Source organism: Neofelis nebulosa, chromosome 15 (genome assembly GCF_028018385.1).
Source record: "Neofelis nebulosa isolate mNeoNeb1 chromosome 15, mNeoNeb1.pri, whole genome shotgun sequence".
In the NCBI taxonomy this organism is placed as follows: Eukaryota; Metazoa; Chordata; class Mammalia; order Carnivora; family Felidae; genus Neofelis; species Neofelis nebulosa.
In genome coordinates, this window is record NC_080796.1 from 65,858,480 (window position 1) to 65,875,684 (window position 17,205).

At 39.9% G+C, this 17,205-nt stretch overlaps 1 protein-coding gene across 1 annotated transcript in view; it reads right to left on the minus strand.

Annotated features, from left to right (window-relative positions):
- The window catches only part of AIDA (axin interactor, dorsalization associated), a 39,341-nt gene extending 22,190 nt beyond the window's left edge, over positions 1–17,151 (minus strand). Inside the window, exons 1-4 of the mRNA XM_058700538.1 lie at positions 16,873–17,151; positions 9,076–9,145; positions 2,414–2,467; positions 1,962–2,016 (exon numbers count right to left, since the gene is read on the minus strand). Coding sequence (XP_058556521.1) covers positions 1,962–2,016; positions 2,414–2,467; positions 9,076–9,145; positions 16,873–16,982 — 289 coding nt within the window. The 5' untranslated portion in view covers positions 16,983–17,151. The remainder of the gene's footprint in view (positions 1–1,961; positions 2,017–2,413; positions 2,468–9,075; positions 9,146–16,872) is intronic.
- Positions 17,152–17,205: the final 54 nt, after the last annotated feature.

Consider the following 17,205-nt stretch of genomic DNA (forward strand, 5'->3'; position numbering starts at 1 on the left):
GGAAGCAACACAGGCTCTGGGGTCACTTAGAAACCTGGTCAAAACCCAGTTCTGACATGTACAAACTGTGAAGTCATGGGCAAGTGTCAGCAAAACACAGCTGAGTGGAGTTATTTGAGTGTTTGGTCCATAGCTGATACTCTAAAAAAACGGTAACTATTAATACCAACAAAAGATCCTATAAGGCAATAGGAGAAATCTGTAAGATTCTAAAATTTTATTTGGAAACAAATTGAAAAACAAACAAAAACCAATGAAAAACAGTGACTAAATAGAAAGTCAAAATCCTAATAATTTTTGTCATGAAAAAAACTGAACATTATAATCTTCTTTAGAACCATTACATAACACAGACATCATAACTGCAGTTGTAATTTTTTATATGTTTATTTTGAGAGAGAGAGAGAGAGAGAGAGAGAGAGAGAGAGAGAGAACACACACAGAGGAGGGACAGAGAGGGAGAGAGTGGGAGACAGAGAATCTGAAGCAGGCTCCACACAGTCAGCAGAGAGGTCGATGCAGGGCTAAAACCCATGAACCATGAGATCATGACCTGAGCTCAAGTCGGACACTCAGCCGACTGAGCCACCCAGGCACCCCGACTGTCATCTTTTTAAAAAGCTATCGATGTGCTTTTCTTAAAATAATCTAATATATAACCATATATGGTATGATTGCATTTATGCAAAATGTCCAGAACACACAAATTCACAAAAACAAAAAGTAGATTAATGGTTGCCTAGGACCAGGAATTGAGGAGCGGGGGAAGCAGATGTGTGCTAACGGGGATGGGGTTTCTTTCTGGGGCGATGGAAATGTTCTAAGGTGGACTGTGGTGATTCTCAATAATTGTGTCTTTGCCTACATTACAGACATTTGCTCCAAGTGAACTTCCATTTGAACCAATAAGAAAACCTTATTTGGCACATCCCAACCACCAAAACATTTGAAGCAACTGTTTACTTCAAAAAAGCTTTCAAGAAGGGAAAGGAAAATGGGAACAAGGAAATACTTCATAAAGCACAGCAAACAGCTGGACTGATTTCAGTGTAGTCTTCAAAGACAGGTAGTATAAATGGGCCGCAATGGCTGTAACTTTTTCCTCTCCAGGAAACTCTACTGTCAATGCTTACCAAAGTAGGTATAGTCTTATTGAAGTGGTTAAAACAAAACAAAGGCTAAAACATATGGATGAGGTACAACCTCGAATCAAATAATTTTTCATATTCTATAATGGTGAACAGAATAATAATTCCTATAATATTTAGGGGTAGTCCTCAATATAACCCCGAGTTAGATACAATCATTTTATAGATGTGAAAACTGAAGAGAGGTTAAGTAACTTGCCCTAGACATCAATATATTCTATACATACAACAGTCATATATCCAACAAACCAATATACTTATTTTAATACCATTTGGCCATATGCTTTAGGTTCTTTTAAAAATGTTTTTTAAAAAGGACTTTGTAGTAACTAAGTGGGATGTATCAATGAGTAAATCTTTAAAAAATTAGTTCTCTCCTTTTCTTTCTCTACTATAAAATCCATTTGAATTGAGGCAGTTAACATTTAAGGTAAAATGTTTAACAACTACGATCCCACTAATAACTTACTTTAAATTTAAGCATTTCTATAACATTTTAGGACGTATAAAAGCACAAAAAAGTCACACATGACTAGACACTAACAGAAATGAATAAGCATCTATGCCAAATAATCCTTATTTTTTATTTTTATTTTTGAGAGAGAGAGAGAGAGAGAATATCTTAAGCAGACTTCACACCGAATGTGCAGCTCCATCCCACGACCCTGGGATCACAACCTGAGCCAAAATCGAGAGTCAGATGCTCAACTGACTGAGCCACCCAGATGCCCTTATGCTAAATAATCTTTGTATCTCTAAGAGATTAAATATCTTTCTAAAGGAGTACCACCAAAAAAATAAAGCAAAACTTACTTGGTTCTAGCTTCTTCAGGTCCTCCAGTTTAAATTCTTCTTGAGACTGTGTGGACTGAATTTAAAACACACATATTACACCTTTTTATTACAAAAGTTTCACTACACCCTATGTTTTTTAAGTGGCAAGAACTAAATATTCAAAAAGTAGCCAAAATAAATGAATCCATTTCTTGCTTTCAAAGTAGAAAATGAAAAGTCCCAAACGGGTTTTTATTGGGTTTTATATTTTGGAACATTCAGGGTAAAAACTGCAAAAGGTGGAAGTTATATCTTTTCTCTATAACTTATTAAATATGAACTAAATCTTTGAATAGGACTTTAACCCATGAATTCTTATTGCTATACATCTCTTCTGACACAATACCGCTTTTAGCATTAACCCCTATGTTTATTAGAACAGTTCAGAATAATTTTCTCTTACATTAGAAAGAAAAAAAAATGCTGTTTACCTGTAAAGCTGCACTTCGTAATTCCAAGCATGTTGCAATTTTGCCTATGGTTTTCTGTAGGAGAAAGAAAAAGGTATAAATACCAAATACACTGTAACTGTTGTCAAAATCATGGAGTTAATTTTTGTTTGTAAACGATCTATAATTTTTTAAAAGTTAAATTCTATTTCTTTTTGGTGTCTTGCAGATTTTAGAGAAGAGAAACAAGAGGCAAAGGGCTAGGACAAGAGAGAGAAGGGGAATGTATATTCTCTCCACACCTAATTGTACTCTGACCAATTTAAAATCCAATTGGCTTTGTTGAAAGCTTTAAGATTTATTTAAACGGCAACGAAAAGAATTCCAACTTCTTCCCTCCCCAGCTTTTCCTTCCTTCTCCTCTATTAAGCCTGAAAGTCCTGAAAAGATTTAAAACTAGAAATACCTGAAAATTAGCAAAATGGGATCATTTAATTTTGACTTAAGTCCAATCTTGACTTGTCTAATTAAATATATAGATAATACCAAGCAAAATCAATAGCTGTAATATGCGGTGGCTAATTTTGCATCCAGGTCTGTTTTAGATGAGCTATAAGACAGATGTAAATGATAGGGTACAGTCCTTGCTTTTCCTAAGCTCAAATTCTATTATGTGGGAGGAGATACTACAAAATCACTGTAATACTAAGAAAAAACACTTAACTCTTATACGCACAGCAAAGTAAGCCATTACGTATGTTCTGAAGAAATAGTGCAAGAATCTGTGTTAGAAATCAAACCTTAGTGACTTGGGAAGGTTTTTAAAACTGAAGAGTTGAGAAAACTGTCACAATTCAGTTGTCCAAAGTCTCAAACTGAAAGCAGAGGGATATAGGTTTGAAAATGTGTGTGTCCTAGGGTGGTCATTCAGAAGGACCTTCAATTGCACAGAAGTTTTTGAACAGAAGAATGACCATCAGATTTGCCCTTTTAAGAAGACTGTTGTGAGAACAGTCCCCATAGGCTAGGGTAGAAAAGGGAAAAGACCAAAGGTAAGAGCAGTCGGGTTACCTCAGCTGTCCACGCAAACGGTAATCAGAACAAGAACGTGAACGACGAGGGTGGAAATGACAATGAGGAAACCCACAGAAGAAACACCTACAAGAGTAGACGGCTGAAGTACGCCCATCAACATTTTTAAGTCCTTGCAAAAAAAGGCATTTCTTCTGTTTTTATTAGAAATAAACCCAGACCATGAAAGTTAAGTATTTACATACATGTGCGCTGCCTTCAGAACGAAACACTGCTTGGAAAAAAATGATGTATCTTCTACATGTACCGATCACTTGCAAAAGTTTAGCAAATTGGCTTTTGTGGTTTTCTCTTTGGCCACTTTCTTTATAAGATAAATGAGGAGCAAAAAGGTGTAATGAGTATTGTGCTGGCCCCTGGCACTTAGGCAAGTGGGCACTACACAATTATCTTACCAACGATAAACAGCTGGTACACAGATTCAACCCGCTACTGAGTGAGACAGGACCCTTGGCCAAGGAACAAAACGCTATTTAACTGTCTCCATGATCTTTAAAACTTCCTTTTAATCCCACTATCTCAGTTTAGAAAATACCCAATTTTATTCTGAAATTTTACGTTTAAAGTAAATGTAGTAACTGCAAAAGGACTCGAGGTAACTCATAGATTTATCCGTTCTCTCAAATAGCTATTGCATATGAAACAGCAATAGTCTTTTCTACATAAAATATGACATCCCCAAATAAGGGTTCAAATATACCATTCAACTCTGACAAAACAAGCAGGTGATTTAAAATGTGTGTGGGTGTGTGTAGTTAGATAGTAATGGCTAACGGCCATTAAACACTCAGGCTCTCCTAAGTGATGTACAAGCATTAATTCATGTAATCTTACTCTAACCCCGAGTTAAGACACAATCCTTCTGTAGACGTGAAGACTGAAGAGAGGTTCAGTAACTTGCCCTAGACATCAAAGTATTCTATACATACAACAGTAATATATCCAACAAAGCAATATACTTATTTTAATATCATTTGGCCATATGCTTTAGGTTCTTTAAAAAATGCTTTTTAAAAAGGGTTTTGTTGTGAGATGTATCAATGAGGAAGTCTTTAAAAATATTGGCTAACTCCCCTTCTTTCTCTACTATAAAATCCATTTGAATTGAGGCGGTTAACATTTAAGGTAAAATGCTCTTTAACAACTACAATCCCACTAATAACCTATTTTAAATTTAAGCATTTCTTCAAGTTAAGCAGAACCGGCCGCTCTGTACACAGAACCTACTGAACTGTGGCAAAATACCAATGAGCATTATTCATAACTACTTTAAGGGACCACACCCAACATCAGCATTAAAAAGGGAGCGAAACACTATCATTTTCAGCTGCAGCAATGACTTTTCAAACATGTAGCATTTACTGATGTCAAAATCAAGTTCTCGCTACTGTAACTGTTCCACCTTTCTTAGAAACAAACTGTTAGGAAGAATGATGAAGTGGCACAAGGTCGCTTGTGTCCAAGCAGAAGTACTATCAACTCGAGTACGTTGAGACTAAGCCCTGAAGGTAAATGAAGACTAATTTTAGAAAGATTTAAATTATTAGCACCTCATTCAAATGAACTGCTCATGCCTAATATGGTATAGCCATGGAAAATGTTCTCATTTTCAGAATATTGGCTATTTTATTTTGTCACTGGTAGGGAAACTAATAACTCTAAAAGAGCAGTTAAGGAAAAGACGGACTAAAAACAAAGAGCTACATTTTAATTTTGCTAAAACATAATTTACATAAGGAAAAAAAGTTTACAAAATACACATAAAGTAACACAGTCTCACTCCAGACGTACTTTTTTAAATTTAAACAGCCGTCATCTACTCTCTGGCTGTGGGAGGGGGTGGGGGGGGAATAGGGGAAAGCAGGAAAGTCAGTGGAAAGGGGGAACCTATAAAACAAGCGTATAGTGCTGGAATTCTCATTACTACCAAATTTGATTCAAAACAGGGAAAAACTTTCTAAGCATCATGAGACAGGATGTTCTATTCTGTCCAGAAACTTACACGAGAAAACCTACTACACCAAAGTAGGGAATTTAATGGAATGAAAGCTCTTGGCAGCTATTTTTTGGCTACTAAACTCAGTTGTTATAATGACAAAACTATTGAGAATTGAAATGAAAGCTAAGTCAACTAATCACGAGGGAGGATCAAATGAGAATCATAAACCTTATTTTCTACCAGAAATCTATGAGAATATAATAGCAAATCTATAGGAAGATATTTTTTAAATCACCAATGAGTAAAGTTTAGAGAGATCAGTAGTTCTGCTTTAGAGTTTAGATTTAAAATAAATATTGTGGGGGCGCCTGGGTGGCTCAGTCAGTTAAACGTCTGACATAGGCTCAGGTCACGATCTCACGGTTCCTGAGTTTGAGCCCCGCATCAGGCTCTGTGCTGTCAGCACAGAGCCTGCTTCGGATTCTGTGTCCCCTTCTCTCTATGCCCCTCCTGCACTCGTTCTCTCTATCTCTCTCTCTCTCAAAATGGATAAACTTAAAAGAAATAAATATTGTGAAGATATTTTTCTCAAAAATTAGGATTTCTCTCTGATCTTAAATACTTATATACGAATAAATATCAATAACCTAAGATCCAACAAAGCATTTATTCATCGAATATTTTTCAAAGCTTATTGTGAGACAGTAAAAAGCTTCATAAAGAAATGTTGCTTTTTAAAAAAATCTTTCAAAGTCCCACAAACTACTGAATGGTTAAGTATAATTCTAAGATTTGATTCTAAGCATAAAAGATATAATTCCAAATAGAAAATACAAAGAACAATTTTGCTTAGAGTAACTGAGGTATATATTCTGCATTTTTCTCTTTTGAGGCAAACACAATTGAGTTTCTTCTCCTTTGGCTTAAGTGCCAGGTCTGGCATTCAATTATTTTTGCAGACCTAACGGTTGGTTTCGAAATCTCCCATATTGTGTTCTTCGGAACACTAGGCCCAATTAAGTGTTCTATAAAGGGAGGAGGGGGCCTTCGAAAAGCAAACACATTTAAGAAACACTCCACTACCCAAAGCCTTTAAAAATTCAACATACACATTAGCATATGAAAAGCCTTGACAAGTCACAAACTCTCTGTTCAAATAACATCTATTAATTTTTTAGAGCCAGTGTTCCCCAGATCATGTCTGGAAAATCTTGGTTTCCTAATCATTAATTTGGAGCTTCTAACTTTTTTCTTTTGTGACATTCAAAAATAAGACGACGTATATGTCACTATGAGATTTTTGGTTGGCTGTGAGTGTTTCGCCTGCATTTTTAAAGAAAATTAAATTTGTAAATGCATACGACTTGCCTTATGTTCCTAATGTAGTACAGAGTGACTTGGGGGGTCCTTCTCCAAGCCCAAGGAACAGGCAGGCAGGAACAAGCTCTCTCTGGAGTCACAACTGGCAGCCACAAATGCCTCCTAGGCAGGTATTATAAATAACAAATACCTCAGAAATCAGGCCTCCAGAAAAGGAGGAGGTACAGAAAACTTCAAAGGCAGAAGGCATTAGAAGATTTAGGGATATCTTTTAAGATCATTTAGGGTTATCTAATCCCTCATTTCATACTTAAGGAAATTAAGGCCCAGGGACAGGGCTGGGATTCAAGACCAAAGCCTTCCAACTCAAGGCCTCAGGCTTTTCCTCAAGGTCATGCTGCCTCCCAGGCCTCATGGAGCAGATCTGTGGGTCTGTGTAAACTGAAAAAAGACAGCATTGGTGGCTACTAAGGAACAGCTATAAATTAAAAAATAAAGAGCATAATCACACATCAGCTTCAGCCCTAAAGAAAATTAAGAAAAAGTTTATTGGTTTTCATTAGTCTAATTATTGTTGTGTAACAAAGCTCACTTCTTGATGGCATTTGAAAAAATTTTTGCTTTTAGGTCAACTCACTTTACATTTGAGGTCACGTTGCTCATAGGTCCTAAATCTGAGCAACAGATGTTGGAGATAAAGCATGTAAGTAACTCAAGGCAAACAGGTGATTACAGAGTAGGAATCATTAAACTTCCAAAAATTTCCCTCAGGTTTCATTTGTTTCCCTATTCATAACACACTTGGTCAGCTGTTAATTCACACACTCAGACACTGGAAACTGTGTTTCAAAGTTAAGGTGTTTTGCCTCTCAATTTTGTCATGCCAGCCAATCACTTCCTAATCATTCCCAGAGTTCACAAATCTTAGAGAGGTGGTAAAGCCTATGAATCGTGTTTGTTCCTTTTCTCAAGCAAACCCATCGTTTCCTCCCTGGTAATTATTTTGCTGGGCTCAAATCTTAAATTTCCTACATCTACTGTGTACATTAACAACCGTAAAGGAATAAAGAAAAAACACATCTGTATATTGTAGTATTGTGTTTTCTTTTTTAGATAAATAGAAAGAGTACATTAGATAATGCAGCTCCTAAATATTTTAAAAATGCAAATATACAAACTTGTGCAAGAAACATAGCTAACCCTCATCTTTTGGGTTTTTTCCCATCCAAACTCCTACAAACAAGAGTCAAAAGAATACAGGCAAAAGAACAAAGATAAATTTGTTCAGGCTTACTTAAAACACGTGCAAAAAACCACTCCCACCCCTTGTACTAAAAAAAAAAAAAAAAAAGATTAATAAAAACAAATTAAGTCACTATAGTTTTTACAACATCTTAAGATAGGAGGGAAAATCTGACGCAGTAATTTTTTTCATTATCTACGAGATTAAAATTTGACTTTAACACTAGACACTCTGAGCCAGGAAAAAATGGGAATTGTTTCTTCCCTTTCTTCTCACTCTATTAAAGTTTCTTTTTTTTTTTTTTTTTTAAACGTTTATTTATTTTTGAGACAGAGAGAGACAGAGCATGAACAGGGGAGGGGCAGAGAGAGAGGGAGACACAGAATTGGAAGCAGGCTCCAGGCTCTGAGCTGTCAGCCCAGAGCCCGATGCAGGGCTCGAACTCACGGACCAAGAGATCGTGACCTGAGCTGAAGTCGGACGCTTAACCGACTGAGCCACCCAGGCGCCCCTAAAGCAAAGTTTCTTAAAGTATCCTGTTTTTTTTTTTTAATCTCTAACAATCCAGGGAATCAACTTGACACATTAAAATTTTAATTCAAGGAGAAAGAGCACCATTGAAACATTTTGTAACCATATGCAGTTACTTGGCTCATGTATTTTTATGCCAAATTCTTGACTTGAACTAATTTTTTTCAGTGGTGGCTTTTGGGGGAGGCTTGTTTTTTGCATATGTGTCTGTTTTGAGAGGAGGGAAGAGGGAGTTAAGAAAATTCAGAGTTAATTAAGTATTGAAGTTGGATGTAATTACTCACAATCAAAATTGAGTCTCTGGAATCTACCTACCCCTCTGCAACCGGAGTGTAGTGGGTCTCCACTAAAGCTAAAGTCTAAATGGCTAAGTGGAGAAATTCATTAAGTGAGAAAGTCACAGAGTAGTAAATCAAGTGTTATCTCTCAGTGATCCCTTCATGTTCCCCAAAGCATAATCAGTGTTATTCTTTGTACTTAAGTGTAACAGTTTCTCTTGTTTGTTTTTGCTTAATGGATTTGAAAGACAGAATCCTTTCCATTTGGAATCTGATACATGTAGAGATTATTTTACAGTACCTTTTGTTCTTCCGTGAATTCAGAATTATTGTGTTGAGCTTGGGCCTCTTTTTGTAGATGTCTTGCTAATCTGTAAGAAGAAAAATAAATATTCTTTAGAATTGAAGGAAAGCAAACAATCTCAAGTGTAACAAGGTGAAATAATTTAAATCTTTTAAAAAACAGACAATGGGGGGGCACCTGGGTGGTTCAGTTGGTTAAGCGTCCAACGTCAGCTAAGGTCATGATCTTGTGGTTCATGGGTTCGAGCCCCGCATCGGACTCTATGCTGACAGCTCAAAGCGTGGAGCCTGCTTCAGATTCTGTGTCTTCCTCTCTCTCTGCCCCTCCCCCGCTCACACTATATGTATGTGTGTGTGTGTGTGTGTGTGTGTGTCCGTCTGTCTCAAAAACAAATAAACATTAAAAGTAAATTTAAAAAAATAAAAAATAAAAAACAGACAATGGGGGTGCTTGGGTAGCTCAGTCAGTTAAGCATCTGACTTCTGCTCAGGTCCTGACCTCGTGGTTTGTGAGTTCAAGCCTGCTCTGCTCTCAGCACAGAGCCAGCTTCAGATCCTCTATCCGCCCCTCTGTCTCTCTGCATCTTCCCCGCCCTTGCACTGTCTCTCTCAAAATAAATATACTTACAAATATTTTTTAAAAAACAATGAAGTAGTGCTGAGATTAGTCAGACAGCCATGACAAAATGATAGCAGCCTATTAAATACTTTTCAAAACATTTTTCACGAAAAAGAAAATCCTCCACCAATCAGACATGAAAATCACTGTTTGCCCAATTATTGTTCTTAAAAATAGCAGCTGAGCCAAGGATGGATCTGTGTTACTAGGTCCAAATTCACCAGTAAGGATCCCAAGCTCTTTCTGAGACCACAAAAGCTAAATGACTGATTCTTACAGCCATACAATAAAAAGACAAATAGCTCAATTTAAAAATGGGAAAAGGATTTGGACATTTTCCCAAAAACGATATAAAACTGGTCAATAAGCCAATAAATATCGTATCATTAGTCATTAGGGAAATACAAATCAAAAGCACAATACGATACCACCTCACACCCACTAGGATGGGTATAATTTCTAAAAAGAGAGAAAAAAAATAACGCTGTTGGCAAGGACATGGAAATTTTGGAACCTTCATGCAGTGTTGGTAGGAATGTAAAATGATGCAGTCACTGTGGAAAACAGTTTGGCAGTCCCTCAAAAGTTAAACATAGAGTTACCATACATAACCCAGCAATTTCAAAATTCTAGGTATAGTCCAAGAACTGAAAACATGCTCCCACAAAAAGACCTGTATATGAATGTTCACAGCAACAACATTAAGCACGACAGCCCAAACTGGAAACACCCAAGGTGTCCATCAACTGCAGAATGGATAAACAAAATGTGGTGCATCCTTTCAATGAAATAGGATTTGATCACAAAGAGGAACGAAGACTGCTGCCACAAGCTACAGCATGAACCTCAGAAACATCATGTGAAATGAAAGACGCCAGATACAAAAAAATCACCTGATCATTTACACAAAATGTCCAGAACGGATAAATCCATAGAGACAGAAAGCAGATTTGTGGTTGACAGGGGCTGGCTAAGGAGGGAATTGGGAGTGACTGACATCAGATATGGGGTTTGAAATATTCTGAAATGAGATTGTGGTGATGGTTGCAGAACACTGTGAATGTACTAGAACCACCAAATTGTACAACTTTACAGTGGGAAATTTTTTTTTAAATTTTAAAAATGATTTATTTTTGAGACAGAGACACAGCATGAGCAGGGAAGGGGCAAAGAGAGAGGGAGACACAGAATCCGAAACAGGCTCCAGGCTCTGGGCTGTCAGCGGGGCTCAAACTCATGGACTGAGATCATGACCTGAGCCGAAGTCGGACACTTAACTGACTGAGCCACCCAGGTGCCCCATTTCTTAATTTTTTTTAATGCTTATTTATTTTGAGAGACAGAGCGTGAGTGGGGGAGGGGCAGAGAGAGAGGGAGACACAGAATCCGAAGCAGGCTCCAGGCTCTGAGCTGTCAGCACGGAGCCCAACGAACGCTCGAACTCACGAACCGCGAGATCATGCCCTGAGCCAAAGTTGAACGCTCGACTGACTGAGCTACCCAGGTGCCTCTACAATGGGAAATTTTATGCTATGTGATATTTATCTCAATTTTTAAAAATCTGTGGGGGGAAAATGACCATCGAAAGGATTCTTTGGTGAAACATTCTGTCACCGGCAAAAGAAATTAAAACCATAATTCTCAAGCATACTATACTCTTCTGGGTGGGGGGTGGAAGCAGGAATGCAAAGGGTAGCAAGCGTTTGATTTCCTACCAAACCAACTGCAAAAGACAGTTCAATGAATTTCAAAAAAAAGTCTTAGATGAGAGTTTTATTCTATGCAATCACACATGTCCTTAAAGACCAGGTGTAAAGCCCATTATATTTGATGGCCTCTCTCCAATCGACGAAAGGTATGCATCTTCCTTATTATAATGTATGAAACTCCTACATAAAATTATTGACATTTGCCAAGAATCACTCCACTATTTTACTTAATCAAACTGTTTGCATCCATTTATTTATTTTACCTCAAAGGTGGAAACCCATAATATTTTCCTATGATGTCATTTACAGACCCACTCTTTGTGGATTCTATACAAGAGAAGGTACAAATAGGAATAGACATTGCCATTATCCTTGTCCTTGTTCTGCACTTAGTTTCTAACTCTTGCTGGACTACCCCTTACATGAAGTTCTCTTTTAGGACTCATAGTCTACATTTCACAATGTCAATTACCTCAGGGAAGTTCTAGTGTGGCACAGTTTCTTTATTTGAACAGTGCTCACATAATACGCTAATAGTGACCGTTAACCTAAGCATGGTCGTTATCAGAAAGAAAGGGGGTAGCTCTCAACTCCTGCTCAAATGTTAATAGTCAGTGGACAAGGATGTTAAATTCAAACAGAACCTTGCTTTTAAAAATTAGGCAACAGACTGGGAGGAAATATTTGCAAATCATATGTCTGATAAAGAACCTATATTCAGAATACACAAAGAACGGTCATAAACTCAATAGGTAGGGGTGCCTGGGTGGCTCAGTCAGTTGACTCTTGATTTTGGCTCAGGTCCCTCTCTCATGGTTCACGAAAGGCAAACTAACCACAGTGAAGTATGCTACCCGTCTACTAGAATGGTTATCATAGAAAAGACAGGCAATACAAATGCCATCAATGTGGGGAAACAGTAACTCCAATACACCGCGGGTAGAAATGTAAAACTGTACAGTCAGTCTGGACAATACAGCAGTTTCCTTCACAAAGTATACATAAACTTCTATTACCCAGAAATTCCACTCTTTGGAATGAAAATGTATGTGCACATGAAGAGTTACCTGTAAACGTTCACAACTGCATTACTGATAATAGTCAAAAAGTAGAAACAACTCAAATGTCCTTTAACTAGTGAACGGATACACAGCGGTGGTATCCATACGATATGATGCTATTCGGCAGTAAAAGGAACAAAGTGCTGACACGTGCCGCCACGGGATGAACCTCAAATACGCTATGCTGAGCGAAAGAAGCCACATACCAAAGATCACACTTCGTATGATTCCGCTTCCATGAAGTGTCCAGAAAAGACAAATCTTTACTATAGACTACAGGTTGCCTGAGGCTGGAACGAGAATATGGAGCGACTGTCAATGGACACAAAGGATCTTTGTTGGGTGATGGAAATGTTATGAAATTTAATTGTAGTGATGGTTGTACAACGTGGTATAAAATTGCTAAAAATTCACTGGACTGTATGTGTAAAATGGATGGATTTCATGGTATAAATATCATACTCTTTTTAAAAACTTTTTAAAGACCTGGATAAAAATTTAATTTTCTGAATCCATAAATGATTGCACTGTTTTAAGACAAAGTGAGATGTGATCTTGCCCACTGAGGGAAAATCCACATGCTTTAGATATCAGATAAGCAGCTAAGACAGTTGACATTCTATTAGAAAAGGTGAGAAACCTCTCAAATATTCTTCTCTCCGGAATAATCTCATCCGAAAAGGATGACTGTAGGGAAAAAAAAAACAAAAAAACAAAACACTGTTCTCAGAGGGAGCTTAAATATAAACACATAAGCAACTGAAAGAAATCCCACAACGATCTATAACAAATTAGTGCTTCTCAAACTATCTGTAGTGAAGGACTAGTTTCTTTCCCCATTTTGCTCTAAGTTAACACTTTAACAAAATATAATAAAAACTACCATGAAGATGTCAAATTGCTAGTTTCTAAATCCTTTTTTAAGAGACGGGGGGGGGGGGGGGGGGCGGGCGGGAGTGCAGGGAGAGAGTGAATCCCAATCAGGCTCCACACTGTCAGCATGAAGCCAGATGTGGGGTTCAAAGTCACAGACCGTGAGATCGTGACCTGAGCCAAAACCAAGAGTCAGCCGCTTGACCAACTGAGCCACCCAAGCATCCCTAAAGTTTCCAAATCTTCAATTTCAATTCCTTGATCTCCTTACCGTAGACCAGCACCGCCACCTGCGGACCCACTTTGAGTAGCGGTGATGTAAGTCATAGTAAAGATGATTAACACCAGGTATTATTCAGTCTTCAAACTCATTCATTTAACAAGTATTTATTGAGCAACACGTGCTAGATTAATACCTCAGCACTGATCCTGTGAAATATCTGATTCTGAGCAACAGAGTCCATATCATTCCATCATAAGTGAGGGGGTCACTGTATCCCCAGATCGCTGAAAGAGCTGGCTGGCCTGCTTCATGAATTACTCTTAATTGGCCATGTATATTTTGGCTAGCAATTCTAGTTTTGACAGAATTCGTGTAAATCTTCCAACAATACTTTAATATCAACTCGGTGCTCCCACAGCACACTTCTGAACCCCTTCATTAAAAGAATACAATATAGAATATCCAAATAAACAGTGATTTAATAATAACCTCGCATCACTAGGACACTAAGTGTAAAGCAGAAAACAAGACAACTCCTCTAACCCTGCCCTCCCAGAGTTTACACTCAAGAAGGGAGAGAGATAATAAACAATCAATACGTAAAATACACTGTAGTTTAGATGGTGATACACACTATGGAAAAAAGTAAACAGGGTGCGTGTGGGGGGGCGGTCAGGATGTGGGAGGCTAAGTTGGAGGGTGTGGGGGTAGGTAACAGGCTTTGCAGTTAGAAACAGGGTAGCCAGACAGGTCCTCATTCAGAAGATAATATCTGAACAAAGACCTGAAGGAGGTGACCATGCAACCCCAGCAGATAATGGAAGAAGAATGTTCCAGAAAAAGTACAAACAGCCCTAAGGCAGAAGCATGCTCGTGGAAACAGCAAGCAGTATGTAGTAGCACATACTCTTTTCATACTTCTGTAACAGCAAGACCCAATCACTCTAAAATGCTCCATTAGACTCTCAGTGCTTTGAGGGTGGGAATCAAATCGTATTCATTTTTGTATCTCCAGCCCTCACTTGTTGAGTGATGAAATTGTTTAAGCTACTGTATTCTTACATTGTGATGGTACAGACATGTTTATTCCCTCCCGAAATATCCCTCCTCCCATAAATTTCACTGTGTTCCATTGCTGCCTACCGAATTAGAAATGCCAGTTATCCTAGACTCTTCCTTCTTCACTCTCAATATGCTGCCCGTTCTTTTCTACATGATTTAGTGACCCTCAAATGGTCTCCTTCTCTGCAACCTTTCCTCCCAAACAGATTAACTGAAATAAAAAAGACAATTTGCCTTCACTTTTGAATATCCTAATTTTCAATCCAACCTCATTTTACATGTAGCCTGAATGTTTACAAAATTTAAGGCAATCATTACTCCTCCGATTCGACACTAGCAGTTTCTATCACTTGAGAACTACTCTGAATCATTACGTTCAAAGGTTAGTATTGAGGTCCAACAATAGATTTCTATGTGGCTATTACTCTCATGGAGAGGTTTCTAGAAATTCCAGCTTAACAGCTTGCATACTCAATTTTCCTTTGTGATTTCAATTGGACATGGTATTCTTCACTTCCCATTGTGAAGTCTGCTGCTGAGTCCCAGCACCGCACAAGCGAAGGCAGCTTTACATTTCAGGGCATGTGATTTCCGCTAACACGCAGAATGAGCACGCACAGGTGCTCGCTAACTGGCTACGGTAAGGTAAAGCTATGAGCTCTGGGAACTCAGTTCACTTACACAAGGCATCTTAAAGTGTCTTAAGCACCATGTAATAGAGCACCCAGGATTTAGTAAAACAACAACAATACCACACCAAAAACCCCCCAAAACCAAAACAACCGAAAACAAACAACCTGGCTTTCAGTGGTATAGTTTTATGACCCCCCGTTAATCTGTTTAACCTGAGAGCTTCAGTTTCCTGTTTTGTAAAACGAGAGTAATGTTCTCACTAAGTAGTTGCAAGAGCAAGTGAAGTCAAGTGAAGATGCAAAGCAAGCGCCAGCGTTGGGGGCACAGGGCTAAACGGCCCAGAGCAGGTTGTTTTCAGGGCTTTTGGAAACTACAAGTCTGTAGGACGGCGTGGAAAACATCTGCACATTTAAATTATCTTAACGGTCAGGTAAAAACAAGTTAACTATTGTAGGGAAAGGAAAAAGAATTTAAAACTTCCCAGTCTCAATTGTATATCCTTTCCAGAAGACACGTGGGGGCGGGGATTTTACTCACACAAGGTTTCGTCCTCGGTTATACCTCAAACAATAACTTGCTTTTGACCAAAGAGTTAATTTAATGGCAACGGCTTGCAAACAATACCATTTTGGCAAGCAGTTCTTATTTTCAGTAAAAGGTGCAAGAAATAAGCAAGATTTTATATACACGTAAATCTTGTCTTTTAGTTTAAAAAAACACCCCCGAAGTTTTTTTTTTGGGGGGGAGGGGCAAAAAGAGAAAGAAATCGGACTTCGGGTCAAAGATCAAAGAGACTGGTACTCACAAAGTACCCAGCGGCTATACATTAGACACAGGACAAGGAGGAGGGACCCGAAGAGGGAGCGGTGGCTCCCGTGCGGGGCCCATTAATTCAGTTTGCTCTCTTCTGTTCACATCCTGCGCGGACTCCACCCAAAGCGACCGAGCGAGGGGGTGGGTGGGACTCACACAGCCCAGCAAATAACAGCTCCAGAAACCGAAACGGAATCGAGGTGAATTGTGAAAACACGGCTCACCAGCAAGAGGGGTGGAGAAGGGGTGCTTAAGGGGACCCTTGGCTGGTGAGGCACCCCTGTCCTCGCTGCTTCCTGGGGCACCCCCTCCCCTCAATCGCCACCAGTTCCCTCCTCTTGTCCTACAAATGGGAGGAGGAAGGCACCGCACAGAGCAAGGCCACTCATCCCTGGAACGTGGGCGGAAAACACACAAGTCTCCCCGAGCGATTCTAAAAGAGAAATTGAGGGGCAGCAACCTGAGAGGCGGGGGAAAGGAGGAAAGGAAACCCACTGCGGGGCGGGGGACGGGCACTAAAAGACGTAGCCTGCTAGGGCGGGCGCCCCAGGAAAGAGGGGCTACCTGTTGAATGGAACCGGCCCCGCGGCGGCGGAGGGGGACAGGGGCGAGGAAGCCCAGTGAGCGGACCGCCGGCTCCGGGGCAGCCCGCCGGGGCCAGTGCGATCCCAGCCCCAGTGCCTGCGGGGCCCCACCCTGGGAAGCCTTGGCTGCAGATACAGAGATGAGAGACACCGACAGAAGAAAGGGGGAGGCGGCCGACTGGAGCCGGGCTGGCCCGCTCCTGCGGTTAGTCACTCACATCTGATACTCGTCTATCGCCTCCACCAGCTGGCCCCAAGAGTCGAAGTCGGCGCCTCTCCTAAAACTGGCGCCCCAGCGCTGCAGCAGACTCCGGGTCACCTCCGACATGGCCGGTGCCCACCCCGTCCCCTCCCGCCCCTACCCCAGCGAGGCTGGGCTCTAGGGCGCCATCCTCCCCGGGCCTGGCCCCGACATTAACAGGGCCAGGAGGAACCGCTACGGCCACCACCGCCACCCGCCGAGGAGCCGCCCAAGCCCATTTGCCGCCACAGCCAAACTTTGCGGCTCCGGAGCGGCCGCCCCGCCGAGGCGCCGCCCCCGAGGCCCCGCC